Below are 16,972 nucleotides of genomic sequence, written 5' to 3'. Positions count from 1 at the left end.
GAGCCCCGCATATCTTACTGTATATGGCCCTACAATGCCTGAGACGCTGCACTACAGCCCTCCCTTACCTCACTTTGGCCTCCTCTGTGAGCCTGGTGGATTTGTCTCCAGCTGCCCCATTCCCCTCAAGCACCACCGGTGGGGGAGGAGGTGGGAATTCCTCCGTGCTGTTTGCAGAAGCGCAAGAGCTCAGCTCAGGAAGAGGATGGGATGGCAGTGGGGGTGAGAAGGGTGGAGCAACGACGCCGACACCGGGCTGGGAAGGCATAACAAACACCTCGTCGTCTTCATCATCCTGCAGCAATGGGGAGGGTGTGAGCTGCAGGCCTGACTCTGAGATCCGGAGATGGGTTGTCCCCTGGGGAGAAGGAATCTCTGGGTCAGAAGAAGAGCTGCTCTGTGTCGGCAGGGACTGCCACCTCTGGAAGAACTTAGGTCCGGACGCTGGAGGAGACACCACAGCCCTCGGGTGGCTGTTGTCTTTGACTGAATGACCCCACACCACTTTGGGTGGGAGGGATCTGTGAAGCAGCCCAGCTTTCCTTCTCCACATCATTTCTTCCGTGGGAGTCTCAGGGGATCTGTCCTGGACAGCATCCAAAGGCTGCGCCTGAATGTTACCGTTGCCCTCAGCGGGAACAGCATCTCGTTTGGCATGGTGCTGTCTCAGAGCCTGGCCATCACCTGCACTCTGGAAGTCTGAGGGAGTCTGTGTGGGCATATTAGGGGAGGCCTGGCCAGATCCAGAAGGAGTAAGGTTAAGGAACAAAGGTTTGAACCCTTGCTTTTGCTCAGGGTAGTGACTCCTTGCCTCTGTTGGGGATGGGACAAATGCAGAAGTCCTGCTATCTGGCCTGGAAAGTTCTGAGAGCTTGTGGCTCTCGGTCAGTGTGGTGGAGCTGGTGACAACCTCACTGCTGTGGTGAGGATGGGGATAATAACTTGGGAACATTTTTTCTGACTGGCTTCTTTCTTTCTTGCTGAAAGACCTAAAAACCAAAAGACAGACCACAATAAGATTAATAATTAACCAATGAGCAAGAAAAGCTATTGTGCACCTCCTTAGTGAGCAAATTATGCGACCATATCAGAAGCCTGGGTCAGTGCCTGCTGACTAGGTGAGGTGCAGTTGCGCTTTGAAACTAGTAGTAAAATCCAGTCTACTAATACTAGGGACACGGAGCCAGATCCATTCCTACTCACCATATCCCATCATTTTCAGTGTATGCTAGATCACAGACACATGTGCACACATGTAGCAAGCACCACAGTGATAACATAATAGAAAAAATTTTAGGAAAACCTAAGTGCCTGCTTTCCTTTCCAGCTTTGCTTTGAATTTTGTTTGTTACAGGTGGGGCTAGTAGCAGCTGATGTAAGAAAGATTACTTGGCATTATCTACCATCAACTCCATTCTCAATTGCTGATAATTTTGAGAATTTCAGCTTTATGGGCCAAAAATTCCCATAACGTTATCTGCTCCTTTCAGAAAGGTGCCATCGAAATGATTCAACTGTCTCTGAGAACAAACTGAGGCCAAAAAATGCACTATTTTGACTGCGGAGAAAAAAAATACTAAAAAAGCTCTTACAACCTTGGAATCCTGTTAGAAAAAACAGTTCCAGTCAGCTAGGCAGGTGTTACAAAACCCAAAGCCAATGCACTTCAGCTGCAAACAGATGTTAAGGCTGCAAAGCCAGCAGATTAAATTATTCCTTCCAGGTCTTGTAAGATGTTCTCATGTGAGTTTGAGAAACAGTGTTGGGCCTTTGAAGTGCGGATCCTGCTCAGAATACATAGCCAAACCTACTTGCCTGTATGGCTGTTTAGCTGGAAAACAAAATGAACAATAGTAATAGCGCTAGAAGATGCAAGAGAAGATGGCCTAAAAACATGAGGCCATACCGTAAAACCATAAAATACAATAAAGCTCTACTGCCAATATATTTTCTGTTCTTGAGATGCATTGTTCAAATAATCCAACACTACCGATCTGTGATGTTTGAGGCTCGGGCCCCAAATTTGCTCTCAGAGGTACTGGTACAAATTAAGAATAACTCTGTCAAAGACATGGGTCATTCTGGCTTTACTCTGGTATAACTGAGAATAGAATTTGGCAACCTTTGCCTGGGGGTAGGGAAATGTCCCAGACAGCCTGCTCTTGGTATTGTCTGTGGTTCCTGGACAGTAGCAAAGTGTATTTTTTTCAGATGCTCAGTGTTTGTCGGAAGCACCAGATGATAATTCTCTAATTGAAAGATCTCTCCTACTGTGGAAGCAACAACCCTTCCCAACAGTGCTTACGGGACAGCTATTGTATGACGCCTGGGGAGCAGCGTAAGAGCACGGAGCGTGAGTCACAGAGCACGTGTGACTGGACCAAGCGATTGCTGACCAGGGCTTCCATAATTTCACCATTTGACAGTTTCCCTCTTGAGCTAGAGAGGTGGTTGGGATGGTCCTGTCTCCCCTCCAGCACATTAAGCAGCTGTGTCCCAAGGAAACCTAGAAGCATAATTCTTGCTGCCTGTTATTGCCTTCCCTGAAGGGCCTATGCAAGGAGTGTGCTGCAGACAGCGATAGGATGGTGATTGTTAGATGTGAGAGGACTGGCTAGAAAACCAGCTCTTTTGGGCTGGCAATCACAGGGCAGACAAAGACTCCGTCTCTTAAGGGATGGACTAAAGATGCTACAATAATCCCATATGACCCAGACTGTGAAGTACTCACCCTGGGGCAGGGGAATGTTCAACAGCATTCTAATAGTGGAACTCGCTTCTGTGAATTGTTGGGACATGAGTAAGGTCCTGCTCTACCTGTCCCTTTCAGTCTGCAGAGGATTCAGATCTCAATCTCACTGAGAATTAAATGTAAAACTTCTACTAGCTTCAGCAGTGCATGATCAGAGCCCTGTGGCTTCCAAAACTCATGCCCATCCTCCTTCAGGTCATTTCAGGTGCAGTAACATAAGAAAAATCACTCAGCAGCTGAGGCTCGTAGGGAGTGATTTGCAGCCTTTGTAGTGAGACCCTGCGTCCTCAGAGCCAAGGGCTTTTTCCTGTCTTCTCCCATCCTTTTGTTCTATCTTTTGGGAAATCCAGTTCTGATCAAGAAGGGAAAGCCACACCATATCTCCCAGAATAAATGTGCTCGCAGAGCAGGCAGGATGCCTACGCAGCAGAAACATCATAAAACTGTTAAGTTAATACCAATAATCTTTGTGCAGTGAAGCATGAAAATGAGAAACCTACATTCGTGCCCCAATAAACTTGTTTTCAGTCTGGGTGTTCAATCCCGTTACTTGGAAAATAGGTTGGAGGGGAAGAAAAAGGAAGCAGCAAGTAGTTATTGAGAAGAATGATGAAATACCGTCTCTAGAAGAAAGGGGGAGGCAGGATGAATTAAACCAGCTGTATTGTTCTCTTAGGAAAAAAATGGAAGAAGTTATTCCAAATCAAAATAAACGGGTATGTTTTAAATAATCATTAAAAGGATGTGCCTGAAGGCAGACTGAGTCCCTCTAAAACAACATTTGTGTTATCTTAGGGGCAAAAATGGCCAGCCAGTCAGACGGAAGATGCAGCTAGGAGCCTTCCTCTACTTCTAGCTGTCACTCCCTGACCCAGAGCTGCATGGTGAAACCTTTGGAGACAGCAGTGTTAACTCCCACCGCGGCAACAGAGTGGGATGACATTTACTGCAACTTTGTGAGAAACAGAGCTCCTCTGTGAATAATTCTTCTAGTTCCTCTTGATGGTTTTTACTGTAATATGAGTTAGCTGTTCGGGCACTCAGAGCTTAGGGCAAGCATCTACTTATTATTTAAATGTAAATACAGCAAGATCAACTTCACTTCTAGTTAACTTCAAAAAAATGCACTGCTAAGTGGATAGTTACATAAGTCCTAATATTATGAGTTTTATGATTATACTTTTCTATTTTTAAAAACATTTCTCTCGCCCCTGTTGCTGAGCAAAATATCCTGCCTGCACAAAGGAAAGCAGCCTAAACGCAAGCTCCCAGTTCAGCAAGATAAATGAAACCTCCTGGTTTTATTCTACACAAATGTTCACTGGGTTTTGGGGGAGGCAGCACCCTGGGCTGGAGAAAACCAGACAGAGTGGGACATCAAGGTATTTTTTCCTTCAGAATTCTTCAGTTATTATAGCATCTGGACGTGAGTTTTAACAGCAGATCAAACACATTTTGGAAAGTAATTGGAAATTTGCTGCAGAAACATGCTCCAAGATGACATGAGGAGGACTTGATAGTGAATTAATGTCTACAGTGAAAAAAAAAAGCTCACAGTAAGTTTCTCCTCCTAACTCTGCTGGGCACAGCACACCCAGAAATGTGTCCGTGCAGATGTTGTCTCTAGCTTGTCACGATCCATCCGTTCGCATAGACAATGTATGACAACTGCTGCTGGCAGCAGGATGGCGAGAGCTGATCCTGCAGTGGCAAAGGGGACATTAACATATACCTACCTGGCTCCTGCGCTGACCACATAGAAAGGATCTCTCACCCTGGGGCCAAATTCACTGCTCTCCCTTCTCAGCAGGTCCTGGAGTGCAAAGGCAGTATTAGCAGCGAGCAGAAAGCAAAACAAAATAACAAAGCACCAATGTTTCCTAGTAAGAAGAGAGCACAGCATGTGCCATATAAAGATGGGAGGAAAACTCTAGCATGGCATACCACCCTCCAGCATCCTACCCCTGCTTAGAGGACCTGTCTGCCTTTTTCAGGATGGATTGTGGACCAACAGGCAGACTCATTCAGAGAAATGTTTTTTTAAAATCCCTCAGCAAGTCCTTGCCTCTTCTAAAAACATGCTAATCGGTATCAGTGGGACCTGGGTGTTCACCTCTGTTTGACGTGCAAGCAAGAAGCTGAGACATCACTGAAGCAGCCTCAACCTGTGAAGCTAAACAGTGAACAATCTGGGCCCAAGCCCAGTAGCAGAACAAGGCTGAAAGGCTGCAGAGCTGCTGAACGCCACAAAGGTTGGAAACTCCAGCCAAAGGCAGAGGTGCTGAAAAACACCATAAAATCCGGCACTTGGTTCTTTTGAAAACCAAAGCGCAGGAAGTACCATCTTTTTAGGTATTTACGTCAGCTAAAACCAGAGAAATTTTGCAGCTGAAATACATTTGTGAATCTGACTCTCTCCCACCATAGGACACCAGATTATTATGAGACTTGAAAGCAAATGCTAAGCCTGCTTTTGAAGAGGTTGGTATTTTCTCCCGTACGATCTTTCCAGCAGAGAGCATTTCAGTGCCCCCCTTCCCCATACCCTTAGTAATTGACTTTTTTGGTCAGTGTTGCTGCAGAGGGAGGGTAAGCGCAGATCTTGATTTAGGAGTTTAGGAGCTGGGAAATACGCAGCTGAGACAGACTAAAAAAGCAGAGAGGAAGGAAGGCTGAGAATGCATTCTCAAGCCTGAGAGCTAATAATTCCACATGGCTATCAATTTCTTTATATCTTTAAACAAGTCCCTACAGTGACATCGCAATGTGATTTATATGCAGCCTGAAAGGAACATTAGACGCTGTACATAATGCCCTGAAAAACATACAGCGAGGCACAGAAGTCTGCTGCTAAACTGGAAATATTTCCCACAAGAAGTCTGAAAAGGCAAAAAAAAAAAATCAAAACCCCAAACAAAAAATCACCCTGTTGCTTTGGCTTTGTCCCCTACTTTTATAGCTGTGGTTTTATATTGGAGGCAGATCAGAAACAAACCTAATTAAGAGAGCACTTAAACGTATACTTCCCTTTCAAACAGACACTTACGGATTGGTGTATATATTTGAAGTCAAACATGCTTTCTTGAATTAGGATTTAAGAACAGGATTTTCACAAGGGCCTTGCTGCCTATGGGACTAAATCCTCATTCCAGAAGTGGATACAGCTAAATCACGCTGGGCAACAGCGGTAAGGGCTCTCCCCTCTTCTACACTTGAACTACGACCCTGCGAGCAGGTCTGCACTGCTGTTCATCGTCTTCCTCGAGTTAGCTTCCAACAGGCAGAAACTCTGGCTTGGCTGATGAATGTATGCAAGATTAAAAATGAGCCAACGGGGGAAATAAAGGTCTTAAGAACCACCCTATATGCCCAAGAGAGGGGCCTGGGTAAAAATGAGCTAGGGTTGCTCGTTGTCTGACCTGTCATTTAAAAGTACATTTTAGTGATTTTTCTCTTTCTGGATGCCTGTTTTTGTTGCTGCTCTGACTGTTCTGGGAAGCAGAGGAAGAGCTGTAGCTTGGCCTTCGCCCTAACTTTCTTAAGGACTGTCCTCCTGAATGCAAGGCTTTGTGATCCGCAAGTGTGACAAAATTGCACAGGTGACCCTGATGCCTCGCTGATGTGGAAAAATACTGATGACGGGATGAGATAGCACTGGTATGGAAATGCATTCCAGTCACTTGATATGCACAAGCTGCTTTTTAAATTCTATTTTGAAATGTAGCGTGGGATCTGAGGTCTGTCGAGGGAGGACATTTAGAATGAAGCACACAATGAGTTTGGGAGGATGGCTCCTTCCCCTGCACCTTGGTTTGGCCTGTTTCCAAGACGCTGCCCAGAGCCTCCTTTACGTTACTTGACTCAGTACCACTTCACGGCACCTAGATAATCTGTTCTGGGCCAGCAGCAAGTGCAAAAGCAGAAGGAGATGTCCTGGATCTCAGCTGCCCCGTAAATATGTGAGACTGTCCGGACACTCAGACTATTTGGAGCGAGGAGCCTGTCCATACATTTTGGTTGTTTCCTCCCTCTCCTGGCGTGGAAACGGGGATGGGGCAGCAGACCCACCACTGCTGCAGATCTGTGCAGCTCAACTGGTTGCAGTTACCTAAATAGGTGTGAACAGATTTTGGCCAGCTGAAGAGCTGGCCTGGGCTGTCATTCTTTAAGAATTTAGCCTGTTTCTACTATTTACCAGCATCAGAGTCAGTCAAATTCCCCATTTGTGACATCAATGCAATGTTCCCAACCACCAAGCAGGGGACATGGAACGAGCGGCCAGGGTCTCCACTAAGTTTTCTCTGCAATGTTTCCCTCCAGGGCTGGAGGCAAAACAGAACGGTTACTTGGCAGTGCCTCCGCCGAGCATTTCCCAGCACTGTCAGGCACAGTGGGAGCCAGGGCAATTTCAAGCAGCTTTTAATCTGCTCTGCTTTGTACCAGGAAAGTGGCTAAGGCAGAACAGCAGCAACAGAGTATCACCACCTTAATGATAGACCCCATCAGAAAGGCGATTGTGCTTCTCTGGTAATGCTGGCAGGTAAGAACAGGACACCCCAGATGGGATGTCAGGAGCAGCAAGAACACACGCATGCTACCAGCATATGTGCTGAAATCCCAGCATCTCTGAAACCCCTGAAGTAGCCCCAGCAGTAAGAGGGCTGAACAAAAGCAGTACCCTACCAGCAAGCATTTAAAACAGCATCCTGGTGACTTAAACACAATCAACTGTCTCCATCTCACCATGCATTTGACCTCTCTCTCTAACCAACGAAGTAATTGCCACGACTGAACATCGGCCCATCCTCTGACATCCCCCCGCTTTCCCTGGTTCGTAGAGCCTTGTTTGCCTGCATGTGTGACCTGGTTTCCACATACCTGGTGTTTCTTATCCGCTGTGGGAGACGATCTGGAGCGTGTATGCACAGGGACCATCTGATTATCGTACCTATCGAGCAAGTCTTCCACAGACACCGATTTCCCAGATTTCCTGGTGGTGGAGGGTGTTTCAAAGACCTTCTCCTGCTTCCCATAGCGAGGCTGGCCCTGCACGCCCAGAAGGTCTGTCTGTGTGCCTTTGGTGAGCTCCGTTTTGGCTCTGTAATCCCGGCACCTCTCTGTTTTCAGTCGGCTCATGACCGAGCTGTCCTGGTGTCCTTTCTTCTCATCTCCACTCATGTCAAAGCAGCCCATCAGCCCAGGAGGAAGGGTAGAAGATATTCGCCCTGTCTTAGATATCCGCTCTACAGACTCTCTCCGGCGGTAAAGGTTCTGGTCCTGGAGGGAATTCATGCTGGAGGCGGAGGAAAGGCTCTGGCTGTCTGGGCCACCTGCTTGTAGGAAGGAACTGTGGGAGCGCTCTCTCAGCAGTCCGACATCTTGTGAGGACGGCCGTCTCCCTGTTTTGCGCTCAATGTAGTCGGCGAGGGCGTTCTGCTGGAGTTGTTTGAGCTCCGGCTTGGAAAGGCTAGCTGTGGAAGACGCTTTGCCGTCCCTTTCGAAGATCTTACGCCGGTCAGCCACCGTATTCTCCGGGAAGATGAAATGGATGCCTTTCTTCTGGAAGGAGAACGGCGACGGCTCCCCATCAGAGATGCCCACCTCGTTCATCTTCTCCGGCTCTGAGTAAGACCGCTTCTTCTGCTCTGCTGTCAGCCGCTTTCGGCCCCCAATGCGCAAGATATGCTGTGTCTTGGCGTAGTCCAGGGTGGAGCCTTCTGTCGGTGTGACGCTGTGCCTCTCCTTCGGGGTGTGGGGAGATGCTGCTATGCTCCTTATGCCCACGTGGGCTGAGGCGGGCCTCTGGGTCATCCTCTTGGGTGTGCCCCCGAATGGGGGGCTGATACGACGGAAGGATGTGGCCCTCAGCACCCTGGACTGAGCATCTTTAATGCTGTTCCTGTAGGCCCTGTTAAATGGTGTGTCCAGCTGTGACCCATGGGCATCCTGGACATTATCCTTCCAGAGGATCTCCTTCTCAGGCTCACCTCCCAGCTGGAATGTGCTTTTACTCCTCGGTAGCTGAGCCGACCTTATTTGCACCTCATTTTCAGGACACAGGCTGTAGTATTCGCTGGGTCTTGCCTGCTTCACCGAAGCCACCATCTGCAGCTCTATGGGGCGCCAGTCAGCCTCTTCCAGCTTCCCGTTCCTGATGGAGGGGCTGGAGACCCTACCCGGCTCACTAGGCAGCTGGCCGGGCTCGTGGAGCTTGTTCCGCATGTCCTCCAGGCTGTGCAGAGAGCACCTCGTGCTGGAGGGCTGGCTCGCCCTGCTCAGCCCGTAGTGCTGGCCGAAGCTGGGAACACCAGAACTCTGGGGCCGGTGAGTGCTTTGCTCTCGCTGCTCAAACTTGCAGACCTTCTCCAGCACGGAGCAGCGGGGCTTGCCGGCATCTGGTTTGCCATAGGGAAAGCTTTGGGTGCTGCTAGAGCTGAGCCGGCTCCTCCCAAAATCAGAGGTCTCTGGGTGCTGTGGAGAAGGTGGCTCTTCGCACTTTGGCTCGGCGACATGGAACGGAGTCACACTCGTGCCCTCCTCCTCCTGCCTTGCAAAGGCCTGTGCATCCACATCACTCCACTGTTTGTGGCCCTGTCCCCTGTGATCCTTCTCCTCTTTACCACTGCTGTTCAAGAAGGAGAGTTTGGTGTTGGAATAACCCTCGCCTAGTTGCATCTCTTTTAGCTCGGAGCTGCTTTGCCTCCTGGAGCTCTCTGGGATGTTCTGCGAAGAGGAGAAGCCATACTGCTTGGCCTTGCTGTGACCCCACTGGTGGTAAGCAGCAGCGTTTTTCTTGCTTATCTGTGTGTTGCCATTTTTGTCCTCCTGGGATTCAGCAGTCCACTCCTCTTTGGGTTGGTAATGGGTTTTTCTCTCACTGGCATCCCTCGGCTGGGGCTGTGGGCCTTGAAGACTTTGTTTGGAGGTCTGTGCAGTACTTGAGATCTCTCGGTTGCTGTGTGCTACCTTGTAAGGGGGTAACAACTCCTCCTTTCTCGACATGGTCAGGCAGACTTCCAGGCCTGCCGTGCTAGGGGACTTTTGCTGGAGAAGTTTTACTGTGGCATCATGCTTTCTCTCAGCTGCTGGGGGCTGGTAGAAGATGTTTGATCTGGTTGTAGTGCTTTGGTTTCCATTCTCATCAAAGCCCAGGGTGCTGCTGGCTACGGCCTTGTCGTAAGAGACTGGAAGAGGTGGAGAGTACCCACTTTCTTTGGCCAGAGCTGGATAAAGCATCCCATTATTGCTTGCAGAAGGCTGGGGCACCTGGGCGTAGTGAGGCTCTGGGGAAGGTACTGGGTAGACACCAGTAGGCAGCAGGGGCTGCCCTGGCTGGGCTGGCTGGGAATAGCTCTGCTTGGGCTTCACTGTGGGGCTGCTCTCCGGGCTCTTCTCCACCACGGTGTGCAGATGCCCTTCTCCGAAGGAGGTTTTCAGCAGTGGTCCCTGGGATAGTGTGCTGACAAATGGAGGCCAGGTCCCTTTTGGCTGGGTTCGACCAGGCTTGTTCAGATCAAGGCCAGCGCATGAGCTGGGCCTCTCGTGATGCCTGATGGCTGCATAGCTGTCGCTGCGAGTGGGAGGCAAGGGAGGTCCCTTGGGGGGCGGGCTCTTGATGTCTGAGGAGCCCTGGCCCAGCTGCGCCCAGGAGGGAGCTGCGTTGTGCCGGCTGAAGCCGTGGAGTCTGCCGTGGCTGTAAGCGTCCAGCGAGGCCCGGGCCTCGCAGCTTGGAAGCAAGGTGGAGGACTTCACCTCATACTCTTCGGAGATCCCCCGCTGGGCGTCGTAGACTGTCTTGACATACCTGATGTCAGCTTGCCTCATCCCCTCCTGCAGGCCGCCTCGGGACTGCATGCTGTCTGTGGAGCAGGAGTGCTCCTTGCTGAATGGAGGAGCGGGATACTCGGGGATGCTAGAGTTGGTGGAGAAGGAGCTGTAGGCAGAGTCTCTCTTGCTGTGGAGGTGGGAGAGTTGGTCGATGCTGTTGGTGGATTTGGCTGGGGACAGGTGACAAGGGTGGTAGCCAGGGGAGGAGTGGTCCAAGCTCTCCATGCTGCCCCGGGAACTGTACTGGTCAGGACTTCTCCTCAGATAGCCATGCTCGTAGCCAGAGAGATCGCTGGTTGAGGAGCTGGGGAAGTGCGAGAGAAGAGTCAAAACCCACTGTCAGCAGAGGAGAGGCACAACAACTTATAAGTGAGCTCAGAAGCAAGATGTTTAGTTTTGAGAAGTGCAGATGAAAACCCATATTTGGGCCTTACTCCATCCCCTGTTTGCAGTCATCCCAGTTCACAAAGAGGAACTGCTTGACATTGCAACACATGGCTGTTATTTACCACAGAAGGGTGGGAGGGAAATGCAGACAGAAAGACAGTGCATCTCTGGAGCCAGGGAGGATCAACCCCACCCATCAAACCCATCCAAAGCACTTGGAAAGCTGAATGAGCGCCGACGCCACCAAGGAGGAAGAGAGAAGCACAAGAGGCATTCTGGGGGGAATCTAATCTCTTTCTTTTTTTCCCATTTCATTTCTTTTTATGGAGATGAAGGCTATGCCCTGGCAGGCTTCCTGGAAATTCAGCTGTCCCAAGGATAGTTTGTTTGCTGCGAGAAAACTAAACCGACAAGACAGAGAAGAGATGCATGTGTTTGTGCATGGAGGCAAGTGGGGGTGCAACAATAGAAATGGTTTGAGGATGCCCCAGGAAGTCTTCACAGCCGCCTCCTCATGTAGCTCAGCAGGTGCAGGCACACCTTGGCACCTGCTCTGAGATACACTTGTGTCAAAAGAGGACTCGTGGCCGCCAGAGATGTGTTCAAAAAGAAGGATATTCAGAGATCTTTCTGTCAGTGGGAAGGAAGCTCCTTGTGCCAGTCACAGTTCTTTTTACACGTCACATGAGGATATCAAAATTTATGTGGAGTTTCCCCTGACTAGTCTCTCCTCCCGGACCAAAGCAAATACAGCGAGGACTGGGGAGTGTAGCCTGAGGATTTCACTTTCCTTCCCTCTGATCCCAGCTCCCCTCCCTGATATATTGCTTTCTGTAGTTCCCCGTGCAGCTACATGTGCTGTCCTGGCAGAGCCACAGGAAAGTGCCAGGTAAGGAAAGACACGAAGGGTGGCAAGGCAAGGCTCAGAGCTGGAAGCAGGAATGGAGAGAAGCTGGGTTTGCCAGGGTGCAAGCTGCAGCCTCAGCTGGTACAGGGAAAGACAAGCTCCATTTCTCCTATCTCCACTGGGATAACAAAACCAAACCTGCTCCATGCAGCAGAGGAGCTGGGGATGCACAGCAACCCTGGGAGTCAAGGAGGCAGCACCTGCATTTGGTAACAGCCCCCTCCCTAACAAGCGTCTGCTGGAGAGCCTAAAGCTTGCTGCAGATCATATCCCACCGCAGTCACTTCCACCCTGCTGGATTAACACCCACAAGCCCAAAAGACAGACGGGGGAGAAGGCTGCTAAGGACAAGGAAAGGCAGAAGAAAGCGTGCTTGTGAGGGGAGAAAGCAACAGTTCTGCAGAGAGATGCAGACAAACACAGAGACAGGTGGAAAAAGATATGGCAAATCTCAGGATAAGGCTGGTTTACTCATTTAAATGCACCACTCTCTTTTAGTTTAAAATAAATATCTCCCTGGCAATGCCCAGCGCAGCCCTGGCCAGCTGGCCACTAGATGTTCCCCGTGCTCCTGTTCAAGCACTTAGGAGAGAGAGCTGCACTGCCAAAGGCTCTGCCAGAACCTGTGGCTGGGAAGCAAAGCCCCTCGGTGGGAAATAAATATGCTGCAGAGTTATCTGTGCCGAAGGCCAGAGACAAACATACATTTTTTTCTGCAGCCATCTCCTCACTTTTTTAATGCTCTGTATTCTTTTTCCTCCCCTCTTCCAAGGCTCAGTCTTGCCTGTAGAAGAAATGATGCTTAAATCCCAGTGGCTATAAGTTTTCCTGCTCCTGAAACCCTCCTGCCTTTCCAGGGAAAATCTTCCAAGGGCAGAATTTGAACTTGTCCCCTCTCAAGCAGCCCCAGGGCTTACCACCAAGAACCTTTCAGGGCCGCTCAGGGTACCTGAGAGGTATGCCTGCCATAGGCAGCTCTCCTCCCCACACTCACCACACTGTGTGGCCTCACAGGAACAGCCCCAGCTTGTTGGGACCGCATCACTTCTTCCAATCTGCCTCAGCCACTGTCCACAGCCAAAACCCGAGGCGCCTCATACCACCTTCTTTTCACAGCACTGAAGTTACTAGTTTAGTCTTTTGGGCACTGACAAACCACTGTACTAACTTCTTAGAGAACCAGCCATGCACATACAGTTATGATAAAGCTGACCCCTGCAGAAAACGATTGCCAAAACCAGGAAATCCCTTGGTGAACTCGCCCTGGGAGCATTGTCGGTGATGCACTACTGTCAGCTACCCCTGACAGCAGCTCAGTTACGCTGATGGGCACAGTTGCCCTGCTACCTATACCATTTTCTTACTTTTTTTTAGTAGGTTAATTTTGACTTTGGATTTCTTTTCCTTTGGGGAAACAATCATGCTGTGTTTCTACATGAGGGCAGTCCACGGGATGCAGAGCAGGACTCCAGCTCCTGCATCCAGATCAACAGAAAGATGCATTAATATCCTGACAGTGGGCTCCCACCTTCGTAGGAAGGGGGATTTTTAAAGCAATTAATTTCCTAGCAGTTAATCACCTCAGAGAGAGAGCACTCAAAGGAGGAAACACGGCCACTTTATCTGGGTAACCGAAAAGGAACCAAAGCCTTCCTAACTCTAATCCTAACCCTGGCTTTTGTAAACCTGTCCAGCTATATGGAGGTGACTGGTAACAATTTTCCACCACATCTTTTGTCCCTTTCCTTCACTCCTGTACTCTAGATTTAGGCCCTGATCTTGTAGTCAGTACCATCAAGACACATCCCTGGGCATGAGGCAGAGCCTTCCTGAAGCCAGCACGACACTGGAAACAAGAAAGGACATAGGACTGGGGGACCAGTTTAGAGGCGTGCCAGCTTGGGACACTGATTTCTACACCTGTGGGAGACATGTCAAAACAGGGCAAATGATACTAAATCAAAACCGCACACTGCTTTACATCTCTGCCTATGCAGCACAGGACCACAGCAGTGTAGTGCTTACCTGGAGTGGTAGGACTGATGCCAAGGGGTGCCAAGCGTACCCTGAGATATTTGCATCATGCTGGGATCGGGTTGGTTCTCCGCAAGTTTGGTCGAATGCCAGGAGTGAGGTCGGCCTGGAGTTTCACTCCGCCTAGGTAAAAACAGAAGGATTTTGCACATCAGCAACAGGCCAGCTCTTCCAAGGAAGATGAATGTGAAGTAACACCAACAGCCACATTTAAAATTGCTCGTGCTCCCTTCTGTTTCACTGCTATGTTCTTGTCTCTTCCAAGCGAGTCAAGCAGTAATCACGCATCGTTCCGGACATTCACACAACACGCTCCCCCTCATATTTGCAAGGCAAGAGGCATGGGCAGATGAACAGGTTATCACTGAATGTGGGGGGGTCTTCCCCTCTACCTCCCAGCCAGAAGCCTTACCCCTCGGGGATGAGCCTGGGGGCCCATTCACAGGGATCAGTTTACAGGCTGGGCTTCGTGTGGACTCCCACACGATGCACCAAACAGGGAGGCTGCGTGTGACTCTTACGGATGCCGAAGGAGCGCTTTTCTGAAAAGGTTCCCTTCATTTTAAAGAGACGGCTGGCAAAGTCGTCTAAAGAATCAAATACCATGAGGGGGTGGAAGCCTGCACAATGCTGTTCTGATCCCTCTTCAGTGCTGATAAAAACGCAGGAAGAGACGTGACAACCAAGTGCCAGCAATGTGCATCCTTCGCATCGCCCAGGGCCTTGCAGCCGGCCAGCTGTCCCCCTGCAACATGTGAGCCTGGGTGCGTCCCAGGCACGGCACGGCTGGCCTTCGCTTGCTTCAGCCACCAATGCTAAGGAAGGCCTCCATCGGCTCTTAGGAGAAAAAAAAAACACCGACAACCTTATTTAAAGCACATAATGGTGCAATGGAAAGTCAAAGCAGGGGATTAGCGATCAAGTACCCTGAACATGCCACACAGACTCTCTTTCACCCCAGCCATTGGGCGTGTCCTTAATCCTCCCTCTGCTTTCCATGGGGGATCTCTCCCTCTGCTCTAGCACTCATATCCACAGTTTCTAACTCTTCCTGTGAGAATGAGGAGCAGCACTGGACCTGTGTACCACTGAAGTCCCAAACACAACAGCCTGCAAGGCAACTTCAACTACCTCTAAAGCATAAATGCAAGAGGAGAATATGACACACCTTTAAAGGCTTTGTCTCATGGAAAATTTCACAGTACAGCATGGCCTGAATAAGTCAGTAAATAGAATAAAATGCCCTCTGCAGTTGTAAACCAGACGCCGAAAGAGGACTCTCCTACTACTGCCTGAGATTGTGAAAAGAAACAATACAGGAAAATGTACAAAGTACAAAAGGATTGTTAGGGTCAGATCCGTTACTAGCACAAGCTAACACCGGCACCGGCTGATGTTCTACGACATGGAAAAGCACCGGCACAAAGTGAGAGGTAGAACCATTTCACCCGTAGGCTCTCCATACAGATTTCAGAAGTGCAGGTCATTCTCTCATCACCAGCTAAAAGAAAAAAGGAAAAGGGACACTCTTTTCCTTTTAACATCTGTTGTGACAGGATCGTCTTAAGGAAAGCTGAACTGGAGGTTTACAGAGGGTGAGCTGAAGCGAGCACCGTTTTACCATTACATGTGTGTAGGTGTGTTTAAAACAGGACTCTTTTGTTAAGCTCCTTGCCCAGAGAAACAAGGAAGCTGAATGCTTCCGGAAGAGAAGTTGACAAACGGTTTATTAAGAATAACCCGCATTCTTGCCTTTTCCATTGCAGGGATTTAAAGGCTCTCTTTGTACTTTTGAGTCGTACGAGCCCCCAGCATTATTTTTTTGCTTGAGAAAGCACACTGAATGATCACAAGCAAAGCATGTTATCCCTTGATTTGATCAGTAACAAGCTGCAAGGAGCTGTGTAGCCATTCTTTGGAGCCGCAGGTATTTTAAGCCCTTTTGGTTGACACTCTTGTAATAATACAACACGTGGAGAGCGAAGATGTGAATTTAAGTCAGAAGACATGCCATACCAGCTCAGTGCAGGATAACCTTGCATTGTTTCCACACCCACCTGATCCTGGAAACATGGATTAAGGGTAACTGAATCTTAGCCGAGCTTAAGCCAAGAGAGGAAGCTCTGCAGTACACATGATCTCCAGCTCATGTTGCAGACTCACGCAGGTGATCTCCGAGGAGGTGGCAGGATGGAAGTATGGAGGGTGTGTGCGAACACGCATGAACCAAAAGGCAGAGAACAGGGGGCCTAATCCAGTCCCCACTGAATCAACTACTTCCATAAGCTTAGTTTATAGTTATTTTGCCTAATTAGGGAAAAGGACTGGAACTGGAGTGCAATATGACAGTGAGCGCCACAGTGTCTAAAGGAGAAGAGCTACCTCCCATCACAGATGGAGGGGGAGCTGAACATGGTTAATCTGTCAGTTTTGCAACAGCTTTTGGTTACACTTGCTTTACCGCAGAGCACAAGTTTCAGGAAGCAATAAAATCCAGTGCAAGATTAAACTCTTTTTGGCAAGCGGGGCAGAACTGTTTTTGTAAAGCCCACGACATCAGATCCTGATTCATCCCAGACAAACCGGCCAAGTGATAAAACTTGCAAATGCAGCAGCTAATTCCTGACTTGAGTGAAGACAAATAAATCATTATATCTTTAACTGGTATAAATTTGGTGTAGCTCAGTTGCTTTCAACAAAACTAGGAGCAACAGCTGACACTTTATTCCAGGATGTTGTAGGATCACAAAATGCAGAACTGTAATAATTAGTGTAACAACACCAACACCACAACCTCATCCCCTTATCCTTTATGCTAGTTCCTCAAGGGCTGCACCTGTACCGTACTTGTGAATGCGTTTAGACAACGATATTACTAAAATATTCTCCTCTTCAGATAATGGAGAAAGCGATCCCTCTGTTGTAAATGCCAAGGCTGGAAAAGAGACTGCTGGTTCCTCATGGACACCTCCAGTGATCAGATAACCTGGGCATCCAGGTCAGGCTGGCATCACGACAAACGCCTCAGAGCAAAGATACCTGGAGAAGTCAGTGGACCTTGATGC

General features: G+C 49.1%; 1 protein-coding gene across 3 annotated transcripts in view; it reads right to left on the bottom strand.

Annotated features, from left to right (window-relative positions):
- Window positions 1-16,972, bottom strand: part of SHROOM3 (shroom family member 3) — a 152,898-nt gene that overhangs the window by 8,577 nt on the left and 127,349 nt on the right. For all 3 annotated transcript variants that reach the window (XM_075090009.1, XM_075090010.1, XM_075090011.1), the window contains 4 exons: window positions 13,899-14,030; window positions 7,631-10,883; window positions 4,489-4,565; window positions 69-989 (listed from right to left, as the gene is read on the bottom strand). In XM_075090009.1, the coding sequence (XP_074946110.1) occupies window positions 69-989; window positions 4,489-4,565; window positions 7,631-10,883; window positions 13,899-14,030 (4,383 nt within the window). The remainder of the gene's footprint in view (window positions 1-68; window positions 990-4,488; window positions 4,566-7,630; window positions 10,884-13,898; window positions 14,031-16,972) is intronic.

This window comes from Phalacrocorax aristotelis, chromosome 4 (genome assembly GCF_949628215.1).
Source record: "Phalacrocorax aristotelis chromosome 4, bGulAri2.1, whole genome shotgun sequence".
Classification (NCBI taxonomy): Eukaryota; Metazoa; Chordata; class Aves; order Suliformes; family Phalacrocoracidae; genus Phalacrocorax; species Phalacrocorax aristotelis.
Note: the sequence above shows the minus strand (reverse complement) of the source record. Positions and strands in the feature narration are given on the sequence as shown.